Source organism: Megalobrama amblycephala, linkage group LG1 (assembly GCF_018812025.1).
Source record: "Megalobrama amblycephala isolate DHTTF-2021 linkage group LG1, ASM1881202v1, whole genome shotgun sequence".
NCBI classification, from domain to species: Eukaryota; Metazoa; Chordata; class Actinopteri; order Cypriniformes; family Xenocyprididae; genus Megalobrama; species Megalobrama amblycephala.
The window spans coordinates 24,452,806-24,473,381 of record NC_063044.1 but is presented as its reverse complement, the minus strand read 5'-3'; the positions used below and the strand labels follow the sequence as shown (position 1 = coordinate 24,473,381).

General features: G+C 39.5%; 1 protein-coding gene across 4 annotated transcripts; it reads right to left on the bottom strand.

Moving 5' to 3' along the window:
- Nucleotides 1–5,546: 5,546 nt before the first annotated feature.
- LOC125265323 (E3 ubiquitin-protein ligase TRIM47-like) lies at nucleotides 5,547–16,360 on the bottom strand. 4 transcript variants are annotated; one of them, XM_048185459.1, is made up of 7 exons: nucleotides 16,067–16,360; nucleotides 14,397–15,028; nucleotides 14,076–14,171; nucleotides 13,733–13,966; nucleotides 13,497–13,647; nucleotides 9,079–9,138; nucleotides 5,547–7,465 (listed from the first exon to the last, which is right to left on the bottom strand). In XM_048185459.1, the coding sequence occupies exons 2-7, from the start codon at nucleotides 15,021–15,023 to the stop codon at nucleotides 6,924–6,926; spliced, it is 1,710 nt and encodes a 569-aa protein (XP_048041416.1). In that variant the 5' UTR covers nucleotides 15,024–15,028; nucleotides 16,067–16,360; the 3' UTR covers nucleotides 5,547–6,923. The 4 variants fall into 4 exon arrangements, with proteins under 4 accessions (XP_048041416.1, XP_048041424.1, XP_048041431.1 ...); XM_048185467.1 differs by lacking the exon at nucleotides 16,067–16,360 and having other exon boundaries at nucleotides 14,397–15,726; XM_048185474.1 differs by lacking the exons at nucleotides 5,547–7,465; nucleotides 9,079–9,138 and adding an exon at nucleotides 9,161–10,946 and having other exon boundaries at nucleotides 16,067–16,358.
- Between the last annotated feature and the right edge of the window lie 4,216 nt (nucleotides 16,361–20,576).

The following is a 20,576-nucleotide window of genomic DNA, read 5'->3' as shown; positions in this document are numbered from 1 at the left end:
TTACAGGACAATTCACATATTTAGATTTAGATAGTCACAGTGGCTGTAATGAAGCACACAATGAAAGAGATAGAGGACAAAAAGAGTTTTAAATAAATAAGGAACATAAACTTTAGGATAAACTTTAACACAACCACATTTAACATGATACAGGACAAAAGAACCAAGGAAACTCAAGGCTTAAATCCCTGAGAAGTGTAATCAAAGACAAAACGGAACAGGTGTGGGTACTAAATAACAAACAAGGGAACTAACTAGAGAACACAGGAAAATGGGGACAAAGCAAACAGCGTGAAAACATAACTAAACAGAACATAACAGAATAAACACGTCTGCCTGCAGGTTGTTCCGGCAATGGTTGTAATTCCAATGGATATGCTTTGACTAGTGCTCGTGTATTGTAATTTAAAGCTATTAAACACAAACAGATGAAATCGTTTTATGTTTAGTGAGTATTTAATCTCAGACCTCTTCGCAAACACTGAATGACAAATAATGTATTGCACACAACCATAAATATATATGATAATTCATCTGTTTATCAGAGTCAGAAAGAGCTTTATTGCCAAGTGTGCTTGCACATACAAGGAATTTTTCAAGCTTCCAGTACACACATATACAAATACAACAACAAGAAATATAGTAATAAATTTAAGAATAAAAATATAAAATTATAAAGATACAGCACATTGAACATTTACAGTATTATGGACAATATGAATAAATATCAACCAAGTTTACATAGATATTGCACCAAGCAGTGGGGTACTACATAGGCATATGCCTTGGGAGCCTGCACAGTGTCCTGGAGGGGACAGGGAGGACCAATAATCCTCTCCACAGTCCGGATTGTCTGTTGTAGTCTCCTGACAGTGGACAATGGACAATTTAATTTACACATGAATGCCATGTTTATGTTTTAATAAAGATCTATCATAAGTTTTTGATTGATTGATGTTTCTTAAATGTCCAGTTGTTTTGCTTAATCCGTAGACCATTCCGATAATGATATCCAATATTGCTCAAAGCTCAAAATTCATCTAACTTCTGTATATGAATGGCAGAAAAAAGTCAAACTGGTTATTAATAGCTGGTAATGCTGTTTGTTGAGTTGTTTAATCCTTCTCTGCTGATCTACTGTATTGAGAGATTTAAAGGTGCCCTAGAACTTTATTTTAAAAGATTTAATATAAGTCTAAGGTGTCCCCCTGAATGTGTCTGTGAAGTTTCAGCTCAAAATACCCCATAGATTTTTTTTAATTCATTTTTTTAACTGGGGCATAATTAGAAATGAGCCAATTCAGGGTGTGTGGCCCTTTAAATCTTGTGTTCCACGCCCCAAGAGCTCGCGCTTGCCTTAAACAACATAAAAAAAGTTCAAACAGCTAATATAACCCTAAAAATGGATCTTTACAAAGTGTTCGTCATGCAGCATGTCTAATCGCTCAAGTACAGTGTTAATTTGGAAGTTTACATTGATTTTGAATGAGTTTGAGGCTGTGCTCCGTGGCTAACGGCTAATGCTACACTGTTGGAGAGATTTATAAAGAATGAAGATGTGTTTGTGCATTATACAGACTGCAAGTGTTTAAAAATGAAAATAGCGACGGCTCTTGTCTCCGTGAGTACAATAAGAAACGATGGTAACTTTAACCACATTTAACAGTACATTAGCAACATGCTAACAAAACATTTAGATAGACAATTTACAAATATCACTAAAAAATATAATGTAATCATGGATCATGTCAATTATTATTGCTCCATCTGCCATTTTTCGCTATTGTTCTTGCTTGCTTACCTAGTCTGTTGATTCAGCTATGCACATCCAGACGTTCTGCCCTTGTCTAATGACTTTCATAATGTTGGGAACATGGGCTGGCATATGCAAATATTGGGGCGTACACCCCGACTGTTACGTAACAGTCGGTGTTATGTTGAGATTCGCCTGTTCTTCGGAGGTCGTTTAAACAAATGAGATTTATATAAGAAGGAGGAAACAATGGAGTTTGAGACTCACTGTATGTCATTTCCATGTACTGAACTCTTGTTATTCAACTATGCCAAGGTAAATTCAATTTTTGAATCTAGGGCACCTTTAATGTCTTTTATCTTCAGTTGACTGCATCTAAGGCTGTGGCTGGAAGTCCTTTGTAGTATCTTTTCTTTAAACATCTCCACATACAGCATTATCGGCTTCACTTATTACTAACCAGATTGGCTTTATGTCTGTTATACGTCTACAGAAGCTCTAATTAACAGATTTTTTTGTTGATTTTTTAAAATTTTAATTATTTTTATGTCACCAACATGGCGATGAGTGTTTTATCTGGCGTCAACTGAGTTTGTTATGGCAAGAAAAGCAAGAGAAAACACGATCAGATGTTGTCGACTGCTTGATGAAAAGAATATAATCTTAATTCACTGATCTTATGATTGAGTTTGAGCAATATCTTAACTTTGTTTTATTGTGATTCTAGAAAAGATCCAGTTTTAAAACAGATTGCACTAAACACTTTGAACTGCTGTGAGATTTACTCACACACAGACATCAAGAATCAGCCTAAGAATCTAAACAATGACATGCTTCATGCCACAATGCACTCTGGGGGCCATGGATAAGTTTTGCATTATGCACCCAGAATGCATTGTGGCATGAAGCATGTCACCATTGTTCAGATTCATAGGCTTATTCTTGATGTATGTGTGTGAGTAAAGCTTGCAGGAGTTCAAAGTGCTTATTGTGTAATGTGTTATTAAACCGGAGAATGAAACTTTTGTACACATTTTAAGAATTATCTGATTAAAACACTGCTGAATCTCCTGCTGTAGAGTCACAAGGCTACTATAGTCAACTATTCTCATGAGATCAGCAAATAAGGCCACTATATGATGATAACAACTGTATCATCAACAACAAGCCAACATCATCTGTCATCAATTCGACATCCTCAATTTTCTCTTGCTGTTCTAGCCATAACAAACAGCCAGAGAAAAATTCATGTTAAAAAGTCAAGGGTCAAGGGCCCGACAAACACTGATCACAATAATGGTGACTTCAAACACAACCGTTATTTTCAATAAAACATCAACATCTAAACCTCTGTTATTTCTCAATATTTCTTATTTCTTTTGTAGACATATGACAGAAATAAAGTCAATCTGGTTAGTAAAAAGTGAAGCTAGTAATGTTGTTTGTGGAGTTGTTCCTCTGTTGAGATCTTGAGAGTTTTAATGTCTTCTTCAGTTGTAGTTCTTGCGTTTCAATTTTTTCTTGTTGTTTCTCTTTCCTTCATTGATTCTGCTTGTTAACAGCAGCTATCTTCGATAATGCTCAATCATCACTTAATTATCTCATTAAGTCTAACACTGATTCAGTGTTACATGTAACAGCCTGTAGTGTGCACACTGAAGAGTGTTCATTTAATCTGAGCTAACCCATGTGGAGCCTACATGGCTGTGCTGGCTGGGAAGCGTCCCACTAGCGGGGCAGTGACAGTTAAGGGGCTAAATTGAGTTCTATTAACATTAAGAGAAATTCATATTTTTATGCTGATATTTTTATGATATTTTATATATATATATATATATATATATATATATATATAATTTTTTTTTTTTTTTTTTTTTTTGGAATGTTACAAATCAACGTTCTTATAATGTTGAGAAAACTTAAGTTGGAAGAATGTTTCAGGATCATACTAACCTAAAAAAATTGTTAGCTGGGTAGATGTTACATGAATCACATAAACACATCTGAACATGAAATAAAAGTGACAGCAAAACTCTCATACTCTAATGTTTTAGAATAAGAATTAAATGTTTAATGGCTGTTGTTAGAGCATCCAAAACGCTGTCATATTCCAATTATTAATGTAACAATAAATCATATCAGAACAACACATTTAAAAATGTTTATATATTGTAAAACTTTATTATTTTCAACTTTATACTAGAGGAAATAGTGAACCAAAAACAATCTGATAAATCTGAAATATGCTGATGATCTGGAATATCAGAAGCTGTGAGCTTTCAGAAACAGACAAATCCTGTTGGTTGAGATGTTAGAGATGCACACAATTTTTTGGTAATAGACACAAAACAAAACAAAACAAATTCTTTTAAACAAACAACTGATTTAGCAAAAGGGTAGTGCCAGTTGAACGGTCTGTATTATGAACATTCAGATAGCAATCACCCATCAAAACAATGTAAAATCAATGTTAAATGTCAACTTTAACTGTACTGAATCAACATCACGTCTGCACCTTCAAGTAATGTTGGAAAAATTTTGAAATTTCATTAAAACAAACAAACAAATAAACAAAACAATGGTAATGTCATTGAATCAGTGTTACAATGCAATGTTGGTTCAACATTATGCTTGCACTCATAAAGTGAAACACAAGAACTACAACTGACTTCCAGCCACAGCTATAGATAAAATCAACAGAAAAAATAAATTAAGTCATATTACTAACCATACTGACTTTATGGGCCCTATAATACACCCGGCGCAATGCGACGCAAGGCGCAGCGCAAGTGTGTTTGCTAGTTTGCGTCCGGCGCCATTCGCGTTTTCCCGTTCAGCGCCACGTCCTTAAATTAGTAAATGCATTTGCGCCCGTTAGTGCGCCCATGGGCGTGCTGGTCTAAAAAAAAGAGGTGTGTTCAGGCGCATTGCCGGCGCATTGATATTTTAAGGAGCTGAAAATAGACTGCGCCATAGACCAACTCAAACCTGGTCTAAAGTCTAAAGTCAATGGCGCAATATTTTTTGTTAGAGCGCGTTGGTAGAAACTGCGCCTCTGGGCGCGTCCACAGTGCGCGTTGACTTTGCTTATTACACACAGGGATGCGCATCACACAAACATGCCAAATATTAAAAACAAAAGGATTACAGTGTTAAAGAATATTATTGTGTAGGCTACATAAATATAAAATGTAATGATGAATAGTCATTGCGTGTATTAGAATTAGGCTACCTATTTTCAATTCAGCCTATTACTACTTATAATGATGAACGAAATTGGCTAATTAATTGAACAATCCTGCCAATACACACACATATATATATTAACTGACTCATCGCGCGGAGCTATTTGAAAGCCTGCATCCAACGCAGACGACTGAAAGATTGACTGGCCACTTAACAGGTAATTTCAGCAAAACATCACTCGTTGAACTCCTCAGTTGAATCGGTGTGTTTTGCTTTTTCGGCATTGTAAAGCCGTTCTTCTGATGCCAGAAGACGAGGACACAATCACTGCTAATTTATCCCACGCCTTCTTCACCTCGGGAAGCTTTGGTGGATTCCTGCTTGTCCCGTAGATGATCTGCTCGCGCGCTTTAACTTCGCGCACGAGCAGATCGGTTTCTTCGCTTGACAAGCGTTCAGCTTTTCCGCCAACAAATTCCGCCATGTAAATAGCAATCCGCCATGGCGCGAGCGCATCTCGCTCTTAAAGGGAATGGGAGATGACACTCTGATTGGTTTATTGAACGTTACGCCCATTACTCATTAAGAGAATAGGGACAACCCATTTCAAAAATGCGCCCCGGCGCACGGACCGTTTTTCCGTCGTTAAAATAGCAAAAGTGGATTTGGACACGCCCTGAGTGCACCTGCGCCGTGCGCTTTACACTTTGCGTTTAGATCGTTAAAATAAGGCCCTATGTCTGTCATTTGTCAGACTGACCCGATTTGTTGTATGTAGGTTTCCAACTGAAAGGGTTTTTAAGCGTAAGGATAGGTGTTTCAGGTGTAACCACTTCACCAGAAATCCTGCCATGCAGCCATTTTCATTGTTTAAGGCTACAGTGACAAGTAGGTTTAGGGATCAGTGTTTGGTGTAAGCAATCAGTACTGTGCAGTACTGGCTTTTTTTCGGGATATGACTATGTGGTTAGTAATTGCATTTACCCTATTTGAACAAGCCTTCAGTTGTACTACAATCAGCAGACATCAAAATGGGAGCATTCAGGCTAAGGATCTCAGAGAACCAGGGTTACGCAAGTATCCTAACGTTCTCTTTCAAACAATCGCTTGGTATCTCACTATGGGAATGATATAGCCAACACCCATAATGTATGCCTTCCAAAGCCACCGAACAGACCCTGCAAGAAAGAAAACTAACCTTTCATTTCTCCAAAGAGCCAGCTTTAAAAACTGCAGGAGCCATAGTAGGTGCAGTGACATCAAGACTGAAAAATCTGAAAAAAATGTATGAGGGGAAGCCCAGCTTACAGCTGCACAAATATCTCCCACCGACATCCCCTTGAACAATTCCCAAACCCTTTGTAGAATGAGCCCTTAAGCCCGCCAGAGAATGAAGACCAAATATGTATATTGGCCAATTCAATCACCTCCACCATTCAATGGGAAAGGTGCTGTGAAGAGATTGGCTTACCCTTGCAGTGAGTGGCCCATGAAACGAATAACTGATCATTCTTCCAGAACGATTGTGTCCTGTTTACATAATAGCATATAGGACACAAAATGTGCAATTTCCCTTCCTCCTTTGAAGAAAAAGTTCTGTTAATATTAACTCTAAACTTTGCACACTGATTCATACATTAGTGTACAATAACAAAATTTCAACATATGTGTCAGTCTCCATGTTCAGAAACTGAACCAGAAACTTTTCAGTCCGGTTGAGCCATCAATGTGATTATAAGCAAATAATGAGAGTGCATCTAAACTTGGTCAATAAAACCTCAATCTATTTCAACCCATTGAATGCCATTTAATCTAACAGCTAACAACTATATTAAGTTTAATGTCATCTTGTTTGCTGTTGTATAAAATGTCTGTACTCAAAAAATAAAAACAAAACTTAGTTTTAAGTTTTACTCTTAATATATCTGATTATTAAAAGTTCAAGGTGGATATGACAAAATAATATATACAATCTCTATATGATTTAATTGGTCAGTTGACACAGTTTCACAGTTGTATTTTTATCTAATCCAAACATGGCATAGAGCGGCTGAGTGAATGTGGTCTGGACTCTGTGGATGAGGCTCATTGTGTCTGAGATGCTGTAGAAGGACAAAATCCCTGCGCTGTGATCCACATACACTCCTATTCTACTGGAGACATTGACTACAGGAAGGACAGTCTCAATGTTATTGTGCCAGAATGAGCAATAGTCTGGAGAGCAGAAGAAACTCCAGGACTGATTGTTACGTCCAGCTGCACTCAGAGGACCTTCTTCCTTCCTGCTGATGCTCTTATATGTCACGGATATATCCACTCCTGATCTCCCATCTCCACTCCACTCCACCTCCCAGTAACAGCGTCCAGTCACACTCTCTCTACACAGCACCTCAGTCCAAGAATCAAATCTGTCTGGATGATCAGGATAACGTTGTTTTTTGTTAGCCAAAGCGATCGCTGTGTTTCCGTCAGACAGATGGAGCCAATTATTCACTGAGTTCAGATCCAGAGTCAACAGATGGGAATCTGATGGAGATCAATGTAAAACCGAAATTTACATAAAATATTCTTTGCAAATGAATAGTTTTCGATGTTTTTACTACTTTTTTGGACATTGAATGTGGTAATTTCGTTGCTCTCAGATTTCAACAAAATATCTTAATTTGTGTTCCAAAGATGAATGAAGGTCTTATGGGTTTGGGACAACATGAGGGTGAGTAATTAATGACAGAAATTTCATTTTGGGTTGAACTAACCATTTATTTAAATATTTTACCCCAAACTGTAAATTTTGTTATCATTTACTCAGCCTCATGCTGTCATATTATACATTTCTTTCTTTTGTGGAACATAAAAGTGATTGACAGTGAAGAGCACTGGGGTTAACCCTTTGAGCGGTACGGTCCCACATATGGGATTTTTATTTCTGTGCCCCTGGGCGTACGGTACCACATATGGGATTTCGAACGTTCAGCGACGTCGCATAACTGCCAGATTCAAACTGTGCTTTCGCGCCCTGGGTGCGAGACGGATGCGCGCAGCTCTTGTCATATATCACAACTATGCAGTGTTTTCAGCCACATAATGTTTCTTTTAAGGTTTCAGACATTTAAATACACATAAGCACCATTAAACAATATATTTAGAGTTTATAAAATACACACTGATGTCAGACATCAGTGGAAGGAGCAATAACAATCCATTCAAATACAATTTGCCGACATTTATTCATATCAGACACACATAATGGACCTAAGTAACTATAAAGTTTACTCTATTATTTTTCCAGTTCACCAGCAACTTACTTGCATATATTTCGGGAGAAACGGATGAATTCACCTGCTGTAAATCCGACTGACAGGACTCTGTGAACTGCGGGGCAAACTAAGATGGCGGCGCCCATCGCGCATTATAGATCAAGATGAAGAACATTTATAAAGGCTTTTAAAGACAAAACACACTCACTTACACATATTTGAGGATCGGAATATCAGATAGTTGATGACATGGTAAGCAAGTTTGTGAATATTTTAAATAAACAAGGAAAAACTAAATAATAGCGATCCATCTGTCATACAGTGTTATTGTGGCTACGTTCAGCGCTCGTGACACGCAAGACGCGTCGCTATGGAAACATTAAAGGCAAACGTTCTAAAATAATGGTCGCCTTAAAAAAAACTCACGCTGACATGCATTATTTGACTGACAGACGGCAGCGGTTGGAGTTAAAAATCATCATTTGTGTTCTACTGAAGAAACAAAGTCACCTACATCTTGGATGCTCTGGGGGGTAAGCAGATAAACATCACATTTTCATTTTTGGGTGAACTATCCCTTTAAAAAAACACCAAAACATTTATCAAAATATCTTCCTTTGTGTTTCACTGAAGAAAGAAAGTCCCATTAAGAATTTAAAGTTTAATATCAAAATGTTTGCATTCTCAAAACATTCAATTTCTCAGGCCAAATGTGTTTTATACTACTGTAAAGTGACATCACTGAATGTGTCACAGTTTACAGGTATAGCTATAATCAAATGACACTTTTTTTTAAAACCTTGAACTGAATAATGCCATTGATTTTTGCATACTCTCACTAGACTGGATTTTAGACTTGTGTGTGTTTTCATAGTAACTCACATTGTAGAAACTTCTCTCTGGTCCGACATTCAGGAGCCAGAATGACCTGGACGATTTTCACTACAGACAACAAAACACATTTGCAGTTTAACGGACTATATGCATGGTTACTTCGTTGTTGTCATTAAGCCAGCTTGGGCATTTCCGGTGAACTGTTAGCTGATCATTCTGTACTCACTGTACAGTGACACGAAACCATCAGTGGTTGACATTTTAATGTTGTTTTCATATTTTAATGCAGTTATCACATTTACCTAATTTATAAACCAGTTTTATTGATTGCAATAAAGACGAAACTATTGGGAACATTTAAGAAATTCCATGTTTGTAATTAGACATGCATTTTTTTCCAGCACTTCAAATGTTATTTTTAATGTGATGACCGCAAACATTATTTGTTCATCCTTCTGAGATTGCCCCCCTTTGTAAAACCGAACTTTCAAAATGTAGGAAATCCAACATTTGATAGAAAACACTTTTATTTAAAAATAAAAAAGACAATAATTACTGGTATATCCAGCAGGTTGTCAGGACACAGACAGAGGCAGGCAGGTAATTGTTAAACAGGTTGTTTATTGAAAACAGAGGCATGGAAACTGGCAGATAGATGATGCAGGTGAGAATGGACACAAGCACATTAAACAGTCACTTAGCTGAAGTAGTAATGGGTAATGTCTCTATGCAGAAATGGATCAATGCAGAAAGAAGAACAGATGATGGAAGATGGATGAAGAAAGAACTGGATGGCTTAGGTAAGTAGTCCAAGGTTCGTATGACGTTGTGCTATCCATAGACGAGACCAGACAACAATGGTGAGGAAGGTGACTGCTTAAATAGAGAGTGCTGATGAGTGTGATGACTTGCAGGTGCAGGTGATTGATGTGTGAGTGCAGGTGAGGAACCGGACGGATCAGGGTGCCATGGTGAAGTAGGACCTTCGGGAAGCATGGCAGTGCTGGCCATTTGGGAGACCACAGAGGTGCTGGCCATTCAGGAGGCCACGGAGGTGCTGACCATTCGAGAGGCCAGGGAGGTGCTGGCCATTCGGAAGGCTACGGCAGAGCTGGCCATTCGGGAGGCCATGGCGGGTTAGGCCCTTCGGCCTCCATGGCCTTGGCCCAGACCCCAGGCTCAGCCACCAAGGTAAGGGACGGATAAAAATTCTTAGTCAAAACTCTGGGTCTGTTGGCTAAAGAAGACTCTTGAGCAGGCTCAGGGACTGGAGCATAGTCTGGAGCTGACTCTGGAACTGGAGCGGAGACTGGAACTGACTCGGGGACTGGAGCAGAGGGCTCAGGTGTGGCGGCGGCCATCTTGGGAAGGGACTCTTGACTGGCTGCCATCTTAGGAAAGGATATTGGAGATGGGGACTGGCAAACAAGGAACTTCATTAAAGCAGTTCGAACAGAAAGGAAGGGGTCCCTTACTTTGGTTATAAGGTCTGTCTCTCGTAGGAAGACTGGAGGTTCAGGCTTGGTGACCACGGTGACTGGAGTGGATGAGGGTGACTGTGGTTGAGTGGTGGTGGTGTCTACATCAACCTCACAGACTGTGAGGGAAGAACCACTCAGCCACAGCACATAATCAATGTACTGGGCCAGGGAGCATGTAGTTGCTGACGCTGTGACCTGCTGGTAAAGTCGGTCGTCTAACCCAGCCCAAAAGACGGTTCAGGGTGTCTCCGTTCCAGGACACCAATTGAGATAGATCAAGGAACTCATTAACATAATCCTCAATTGGGCAGTCATCCTGGAACAGGGTGAGCAGACGGTTAGTGGGCACAGCATGTGACGTGGCAGATGGATCATATGGTCGATCCCCGCCAGAATCCGTGGAGCTCTGCATGAGGTCTGGTCAAGTGCTGGTGGCTGTGACACAGGTGGTGGCGCCTATTAGCCATTTCCTGTAATACTTTTTCACTTAGTTTCGCTTTTGAATAAATATGAAACATTATAAAATAACTAGGTTTAAAAATATATTTCGTCAATGTAAAGTATAAAGTACTTACAAAATCTCATAAAAACAATAACTTTTCTTGCTCAGAAAGTACTGCACTTTCCCTTTGTAATCAAGATCAATGATTTTGGCACACTTGTGAAAATGTCTCAGTTACGACTGTAACCTTAGTTCCCTGAAGAGGGAATGAGACGTTGCGTTGAGAAATGACGCTGTGGGAACGCAACACGTGATGTCATGAAGCACATGTGAAATCCATCCAATGGTGTGACGAGACGTCAGAGGCGGGTGATGTCACGACCAGGAAACTATAAAGCATGCTCAAACAAAGCAACGCTAGCTTCAAAGTGTCTGAAGTAGTCGCTGACAGGCATGCAGGAAGTATGGCAGGGCGACACAACATCTCGTTCCCTCTTCAGGGAACTAAGATTACAGTCATAACTGAGACGTTCCCTTTCAAGGGAACTTGCGTTGCGTCGAGAAATGACGCTGTGGGAACGTTAATACCCACGCAGCTATAATGACCAATGCCTGTCTAGTTTTGTTCGATTTTGTTCGAAATGACGTTACATCAGTTCTTTCTTGATTTCGTTTGAAGTATACCGGGGCCTTGAGTGACTGGCCTAAATTTATCTGGTTTATGGTAGAAAGGATTGATTCTATGCGAGCAGGCGAAAGACGCGCCTGCATCACAACAAAGTCCCAAACCACGCCCAGAAAAGTGGTTCTCTGAGCTGGAGAAAGCACACTTTTCTTGGCGTTTAACCTTAGCCCCAACTTTTCCATGCGAACGAGAATGACATCTCGAGGACCCATTGAGAAATATTTGGCAGTAGCTTCCACACTGTCAGATATTCTACTAAGGGAACCAGTCTCTCGAGACTGGCCTCTGGCAGGGGATGACCAAACTGATTGTTCTGAGACCCTCCTCAGAGGGGGCGGGCATCCCAGTACCGGGCGGATACTTGGGTGTTTGCTCACTGGGGACCGCTGCGCCCTGAAGCACACGAGGTGGCAGGGTTGGCAGAATGGCCCCCTGAGGGCACCGAAGAGAACTGGGCACGGTATGGTGAGGTGTAAACCACTTCTCTTCAGAGGAGGCTGCTCTCGGGGTCCTGACACTGATAGCGTCAGGACTTTTTTCCCGCAGACTTCTTGGCGATAAGGACGTTCCTAAAATCCATCTTACCCCTCGAAGGCTGCGGTTGAGAACGCCCCCCTGACCCCCCGTATTTCTGAGGGGGAGTACGGGTGGTAACGCTCTGCTTTTGGGCAGCACGGTGTTGTGAGGAGCTGGCTTTTGATGTTTGGGGCTGCTCGTGTTGCTGAGCAGCCCCAGGGATATGAGAGCGATGAGGGAGGAGCTTCTGGAATGCCGCCACTTGCTTATTGGCTTCCTGAAACCTCTCTACAACAGTATTGACTGCGTCACCAAAGAGGCCAGGGGTGTCCATAAGGAAGTTCTTGTCCTTATCATTGATGGAGTTCAGATTTAGCCATAGGTGCCTCTCTGTGGCCACCAGGGCTGCCATAGCATGGCCTACTGATCTAGCCGTCTCCTTGGTGGCCCGGAGAGACAAATCTGACAAACTCATCAATATTTCCTAGCAATTCCGCCTGGTAGGCTTGCAACATGCCCATAGTGTGTAGACATGCTGCAGCCTGACCAGAGGCTTGATATGCTTTGCCCACTAAACCAGATGTGACTCTTACTGGCTTAGTGGGCAGCGTTGGGGCCTTTAGGGACGATGTTGACTGTGGAGAGAGATAGCTCGCAAGCGTCTCTTCCACTTTTGGCATTGCCCCATAACCGTGCTCTTTAAGCCCCACTATCGATGCATAGTGCATGGTTTGAGCACTATGCACCCGATAGGAGGCTGGTTTCTTCCAGGATCTCGACACCTCGGTGTGGAAATCAGGAAAAATCGTGAGGCCTCGGCACGGAGGTTGTGCTCGCGAGGGCAGGAAGCGTTCATCCAGTTTGCTCTTAGGACGACATCACGTGTTGCGTTCCCATAGCGTCATTTCTCGACGCAACACGAGTTCCCTTGAAAGGGAACTCGCATTTTATTCAATGAACTTAAAGTGCACAATAAATATTTCATTTTTGACGCTTTTTTCACACAAAAGTGTGAAAACGATGGTTGAATTGAATTTAGCCAAGGAGGAACACTAAGGTACATCTTTATTTATTTATTATTTATTTTTTATGTCATCTTATGTTTAAATAACTAAATTAATGCTATGCCTGACTATTTAAGTGACTATATTTTGATTATTAACTACGTATTACACTATTGATGCTATTGACATTTCACCGGAAGTTTTCCAGCTGGCTTATATTATTGCAGAAGTTCTAAAGAACACTCCATGCATATAGTTAATTCGCATGAAGAAATTAAACAATTTATATATTTAATGAATGGTGCTGAACTCATTTCTAACAATAAATGAGTATTTACCTCTTCCAGATATCTTTTCTGTCTCCTCGCTGCAGAACTGCAGCAGTTTGTCTCTGAGCTGAGAGACAGATTTCACTACTTCATCAAAAGACAGATGAGAACTGACAGTGAAGCCATCTGTAGATCCAGAGAGAGAGACAGACGACAAACTCTACAGACACAAAGATAAAAACACAAACTCCCTGTAATTCCAGAAGCTTGTTAAAGTCCTCAGTGTTTGAGAAGATCTGTGTTACCTGGAGGAAATGAACATGATCCTGTGTTTGTGAAAGCTGCTTCATCTCAGCGTCTCTCCTCCTCAGATCAATGATCTCCTGCTCCAGTCGCTCCAGTCGTTCTTCAGCTCGACTCACTGCAGCTCGTTCCTGATCTCTGATCAGCTGAATCACCTCAGAGCGACGTCTCTCAATGGAGCGGATGAGCTCAGTGAAGATCCTCTCACTGTCCTCCACTGCGGTCTGTGCAGAGCGCTGTTACACACATCACAATCACACAGTGGCTTCAGTGGGACTAGAAGAGCTCCATCACTGGAGGAAAGTCCAAACTGAGACTCGAACTTCTCTTCTTCTCCAAACTCACCTTATGAGACGCCACAGCCTCTCTCAGCTGCTGAATATCTTTCTCTTTCTGCTGGATTCTCTTCTGGATGTTTCTCTGTGTTTCATCCAAATGACTCTGCAGAAAACAAAAATGATTAAATTAATGAATAAATGTTTTTGTAAAAGATTTGTATGCTCAACATTGCTGCATTTATTTGATCAAAATACAAAAAACAAACAAAAAAAAAAACAGTTATCCCAAACTTTTGAGCAGTAAAACACAAAAATTCAGTTTCCCTGATAGAAAAATCACTTAGCAAATGAGGAGAGACGCTCACTGAGATCCAGTATTAAGCAGTACCTGTTTCTCAGTCCTCGCTGCTGCAGTTGATACAGTGTCATGATTTTTGTGTTCATCCACCAAACACAGCATACAGATACACCGCTGGTCAGTACGGCAGTAAATTTCCAGCATTTTATCATGTTGAGGACAGATCATGTCCTGCAGTCGTCCAGTGGCATCCATCAGATTGTGTCTTTTACCTCTAAAGAGATTCTCATGATGTTCAAGGTGATTTTGACAGTAAGAGCTTCGACACTCCAGACATGACTTCACTGCTATCTGATTTCTTCCAGTGCAGGAGTCACACTGAACATCTCCAGATCCAGTGTGAGGATGACGACGACGAGCAGGAACAGGAGGAGGAAGAGGAACAGGAACAGGAACAGATTGGAGTCTCGTCTTCTTCAGTTTCTCCACCATCTCAGCGATCACCACATTCCTACCTAAAACCGGTCTTGGAGTGAAGGTCTGTTTGCATAATGGACATCTGTAGATTCTCTTCTGATCCTCCTGATTCCAGTAGTCAGTGATGCAGCTCATACAGTAACTGTGTCCACAGGGAATCGTCACTGGATCCTTCAGGAGATCCAGACACACTGAGCAGTTGAACTCGTCCTGATCCACTGAAATACTGGCTTCTGCCATTTCTCCTTTTAAACACACAGAAAGAGAGATGATACACACTGCAGTTTGACACAAACTACGCCCCTGGCTGGGCCAATGTAAATCCGGACTACTGCTGGCTGCAAAACACAAATTTCAAAAACATACAAATTTTTCAACAATGACAGGAAAAAACAATTTGGGTTTCAGAATCACGGTGAACGTGATTTTCACCAAGTACAACATGTTCCTGGATCAACATCTGGTTTCACTTTATTTTGATGGTCCTTTTAACACATTCTGTTGACTATAAATAGCCTGTCTACTAACTCGGATGTTAATATTCTTGCATAAATTTCGCAGAACAAGAGACTTTGAAGTTATGATTTTTTTTTTTCCAAATGTATATCTGCCAGTTTTAAATGAATTAAAATTATGCAACGCTGTTGCTACCTCGATGTGAAAATCGTAATAAGGCTAACAACCGTCATTGCCTGTATTTGACTCTGATGTATCTTCACGGTTTTTAACATGTTAATGTTCATTCGTTGTTAATCACTTTACCTGTGCGCCATTTATGCTCAACACTTGACATCAACTAAACCTAAAGTAAAGGTGACGTCACTATGTAAATAAAGTGCCTCGTCCGCTATTTTATACTCAGCAGTAAGCTGTTGTGTAGGCTATAATTACTCACTTAGCGGGTTTCTTAAGTTCTTCTGAATAAAGAGAGAGGATGCACTCACGTGATCTGCTTTTGAAATATATTATCCATCAAGGTCAAAAAAACACATTCAACGTATGAACATTCTTGGAAATTAAAAACCTGTTGAAAAACAGAACTTTTTTCAAGTAGTTTTTCCAATGCAGTTATTGGACACCACAATTCCTGTTGCCTGGACCCTGTAAAAATTCTAAAGAATTAAATAATTCTTTAGAATTATTTAAAAGAGTTCGAGGAACATGTAATTGTTCCGAATATTCCATGTCCCGCTCCATTATAGGAACGTTGAACAGCGCAGAGTTCTTACATTGTCATATCATCACAATTGTGAACTCACAGCTGAGGTCAGAGGTAAACTCACCTGAAAAAAAATGAACACAAACAGCGCGTTCTAAGTCTTGATTTCTGCAAGCGTTTAATTGCTGTTTTGCTGTTGGCAAAAGATCCGTCGATATTTGCGGCGTTGCTGAAGTGCTGTATATCCTCGGTGATGAAGAAGGCTGTGAAGTCGGACACTTTCAGTTTCACATAGAGTCAAATGAAAGTCAGACGGTCCTTACGGAACAAAAATGGGAATACTGCTAAACATGATGCCTATATTTGCAATATATGCATTGACCATGTGGCTATTTATTCAGCTAACAGATTTTTGTTATAAGAACGTTCTCCAAATATTCAGCCCTTGTCAAAAAAAATAAATAAATAAATAAAATAAAAATGAAAATGGATCATATTTTGGAACCAGATAAGATTAGTAGAACTTGTCTTATAGACAATAAATAAATATCATTTCTGGGAAGGTGTACAAAGGATTTGGTTCTTATTTCGTGCAGCATTTTGTTTACTGATACTTACAATGTAAAAAGTATACATTAAAAAAAAAGGGTAAAATTCAAGGCGTTAAAGCCCATTAAAAAAAAAAATAAAAAAAAAATCAATGACTGGCAAAAGCAGCTACCAAACAAAAACTGTAAAATTAAAGCAAAATATCCTAATTAATATTCAATTTTTTTTTAAATCACTGTATTTCACACATATTTCCTGGATTATTATTTACATTATATATGTAAATCTCTTGTAACCATTAACAGCACACATGCATGAGCTAATGTAACTACTCTCTGTACCACTGCATCAGCAACAGTTACTTGGGGGTTTGTAAATGTAAGTGTGTCTCAATGTCTTAACTTTCAAATAGATCCATAGTGGTTAGTTAATAGAGACTTGTTCATTCTTTTCTCAAAACCAGCCAGCATAATCTCAAAACATGCAAGCAAACTGGATCAGACATGTCCTTCTTGTAACATTGACCTTCATTCATTTTACACTTTCGCATTTTCTTTATTAAATAAAAAGACATATAGCCCCAAAAGCACGAGTTTGGGCAGTTTTCATAGTAATTTCCGTTAAAACGTAATACTGCCTAATAAATAGGCCTAAATTGGGGCAGTTGTGACCTAATGGTTAAAGGTGTCAGACTGGTAACACAAAAGTTGTGGGTTTGATTCTCAATACCAGCAGGAAATGACTGAGGTGCCCTTGAGCTAGGCACCTAACCCCCAATTTGCTCCCTGGGCGCAAAAGCAAAAAAATCCAGTCAGACTTGAACTCGCCAGGAGAAATCACCATAAGCAGCTCTTTCTGCGAATTTGATTTCTGCGAGTGTTTATTCATTTTTTTTTTTTTTTTTGACTTTTTAGTTGAATAATGGTCAAATGATATGTTGATCAATCTGAAACTGTTTGTGTTGTTTCCAAGTGCTGCTGATGTGTGATTAACCTTTTATGATCACATTGGTGGGATCAAGGTGCGTTCACGCCAGCACTGTCGGATTTACATTTATTACGAGATTCTGACTTGCTAAGCCAGTGACGGATGCATTCAGCACTTGTCACATGTTCAGTGTTTTCAACCACATGTTTATGTTTATTTTATGATTCAGATCATTAAAAATACATAGGAACTATAGGATAAAACATTTATAGATTGTAAAATAGGTCTACACAATGATGTTGATGTCAGAGGCAATAATAATCATTTCAAACATAATTTGTCAGAAGTGGTTCATTAACATGTTCTTCATCCAGTACACTGGCCACATGATTTTATGTCTTTCTGGAAAAGTGGATGAATTTAGGCCTATGCATTGTAAATTACGCTCTGATTCTAGATTAACATGATCATTATAAAAGGCATTTAAATATTTATATATATATATATATATATATATATATATATATATATATATATATATATATTGTTGGAGTATCAAAAAAGCATCTGTTATCATCAAGTACGTGTCAAACTGTATATTACAAATAAGCTATATTCCACCCCCTCCATTCCCTTTTCAATAGTACATTGCAAATATACTAACAAAAAGGGTACCATCTTTAAAAAGTATATTAGCATCATATTTTCACAATACAACTTTTAAGTTTTTTCAAGTCTTCAAGTTACCTTCAGACTGTGCTTCCTCAGACCATGTGATGGCATCCTGCATCTGTTGTGCAAAAGTCAAGCTTTGCTCTTCCTTCATCCTCCGTTTCATCTCTCTTTTTAGGAAATCATCCCTTGGTCCAAGGACTAACACTCTCTATAGACTGTTGCTGGGGGTGCACATGTGGATTCTTGCTGCTCCATTACTGCCCTTGCCAATGACAGAGCTTTTCGCTGTTGCATTCTGGCATGATCCATTGCACCAGCTTGCTCCGCTAACCTCCTCTGCATCTCAGCAAACTCCTTCTTCAGTTCTTCCAGTTCTGCCAATTTTCTGCTTGCTCACAGACCTGGGACAGAATACTACAACAAAAAACAGGCTAAGTATGATCCTGTTTGTGATGCCAAATTAATGTAGCAGGGAATTTAACTACATTGTAGGGGTAAGTTTATCTTCTGCTGCAATATATCTTGGACGACCAGCACTGTTAGACATTTCTGTAATTTCTACAGTTATTTACCATATATCACCCTTATACTGCTAATTCTCTTTACAGTAAATAACTGTGATTCCCTTTGCATCATGGGAATTTTCTGTGACGTCATACAGCGATTTACTGTATTTTTTAAATTTGCAGTGTACGATTGCGGAGCCAAGATGGCGGCAAGATAGGAGGTGGTGTTTCTGAAGTGTCGTCGGGAAAGTTTTAGGTTGGACGGTATTACAACCAACATAGCTTATATATTTTATATGAGTGAACAAGTAAACAAGATTGTTGCTTAATCTCACGTTTTGAGCCAAATTTATGGGCAGAAAGAGAAACAAACAAGCTCCAGTTGCTACCATGTCAGTACCTGCACCTGAGTCACAGATGGATCCTGTTCAAAGTGCATGTACATTTTCATCTGAGATCCAAACTGCATCGAACAGCGAAGAGCCGACGAGCAAGTGGTTTGACTCTCAACCTAACATTTATGGCCTTCTAGCTTCTCCTCTTCCCGACACCCCTCTAAAGCCGAGTCAAAAAAAGTCTAAGAGAGAGTACAGTGAGCGCGATGTGTCGTCCTCTGAAATTTTAGCGGCCATTCGCGATTTTCGAGACGAGATGTTCCAGAAAATATCAACTATTGACAAGACAACTGCCGTTACAGCACAGCAAATTGAAAGCTTGTCTTCTACCGTACATCAGCTTGTTACCGAGGTGACTACTCACAAGGAGGCCTTGAGAGTCGTATCTGCTGAGATTCAGGATCTTAAACAGATGAACAAAACTTTAAAACAAGAGGTCGGAGACTGCAAGCGGTACAGTTGGAGGTGGACGCTGAAGCTGCATGGTGTACAAGAAAAGGATGGAGAAGATGTCCGTCGTGTTGCAATCGATATCCTTGGCAACGTGGTTCCTGGCATCAGTGAGAGGATGGAGGATGCGGTGGATATCGCCCATCGTCTCGGCCCGCGAAGAAATGATGGTACACACAGGTCTATAATTATCCTGTTTGCTCTTCGTCGTTACCGAGATATTGTTTGGCAAGCTGCCAGAGGTTGTAAGTTCCTGCGTGACAACAAGCTACGACTTACTGAGGCCTTATCCCCAGAGGACAGGGTGGCAAGAGAAAAGCTTTGGCCATTGGTCAAGAAGGCCCGAGATGAAGGGAAAAAGGCTTCTTTCCGTGGATCGTTTGCTCTAATTGATGGAAAGAGATTTGACTTTGCCAGTGTGAAGTAGGGTAGTAGGCCCATGCATTCTTCTGTTCTTTCTGGGTTTAAACGGTATCCAGCTTTATTTTAGCTGATTCTCCTGGTTAATAAGTGCTTTATATCTGAGCAGAGACTGAATTTTTTATTATTATTATTATTTTTTTTTTTTTTTTTTTTTTTTTTTTTTTTTTTCTCTCAATGATCCAATCTAGAGTTTACTGCTAAACTTGACTCTTATGTTAAATCGTATGCTGGATTTTCGTTAGCACAGATTAATTTATTTACATTCTGCCAGTCATATTATTATTTGTAGTACTATTTTTTTATTTTAATCAATTTTTTTTTTTTTTTTTTTTTTTTTTTTTTTTTTCTGTTTTGTTGGTTATATTAAAGCAGTGATTATCTAGGTTCAATATTACAATATAGGTCTATTTGTTCCATGACCCTAATTGGTTGTATATCGTTCCTTCCTTTAAAGTAAAGTTTCCATACAGTTTCTTCAGGTGTTGGTACATACTTTATATTTTGTTTTATCTTTTATTTACTTGTTATGGATTTCAAGTTTAGTTCATTGTCTGTTATGTCTTTAAATGTAAGAGGAATGCGCGATGTGGTAAAGAGGAAAGCTATTTTTTTATTTTGTAAAAGCTGCGAAACTGATTTAATTTTCCTTCAGGAAACCCATTCATCTGAGTTGGATGTTAAATTCTGGAAGAATCAATGGGGTAATTTA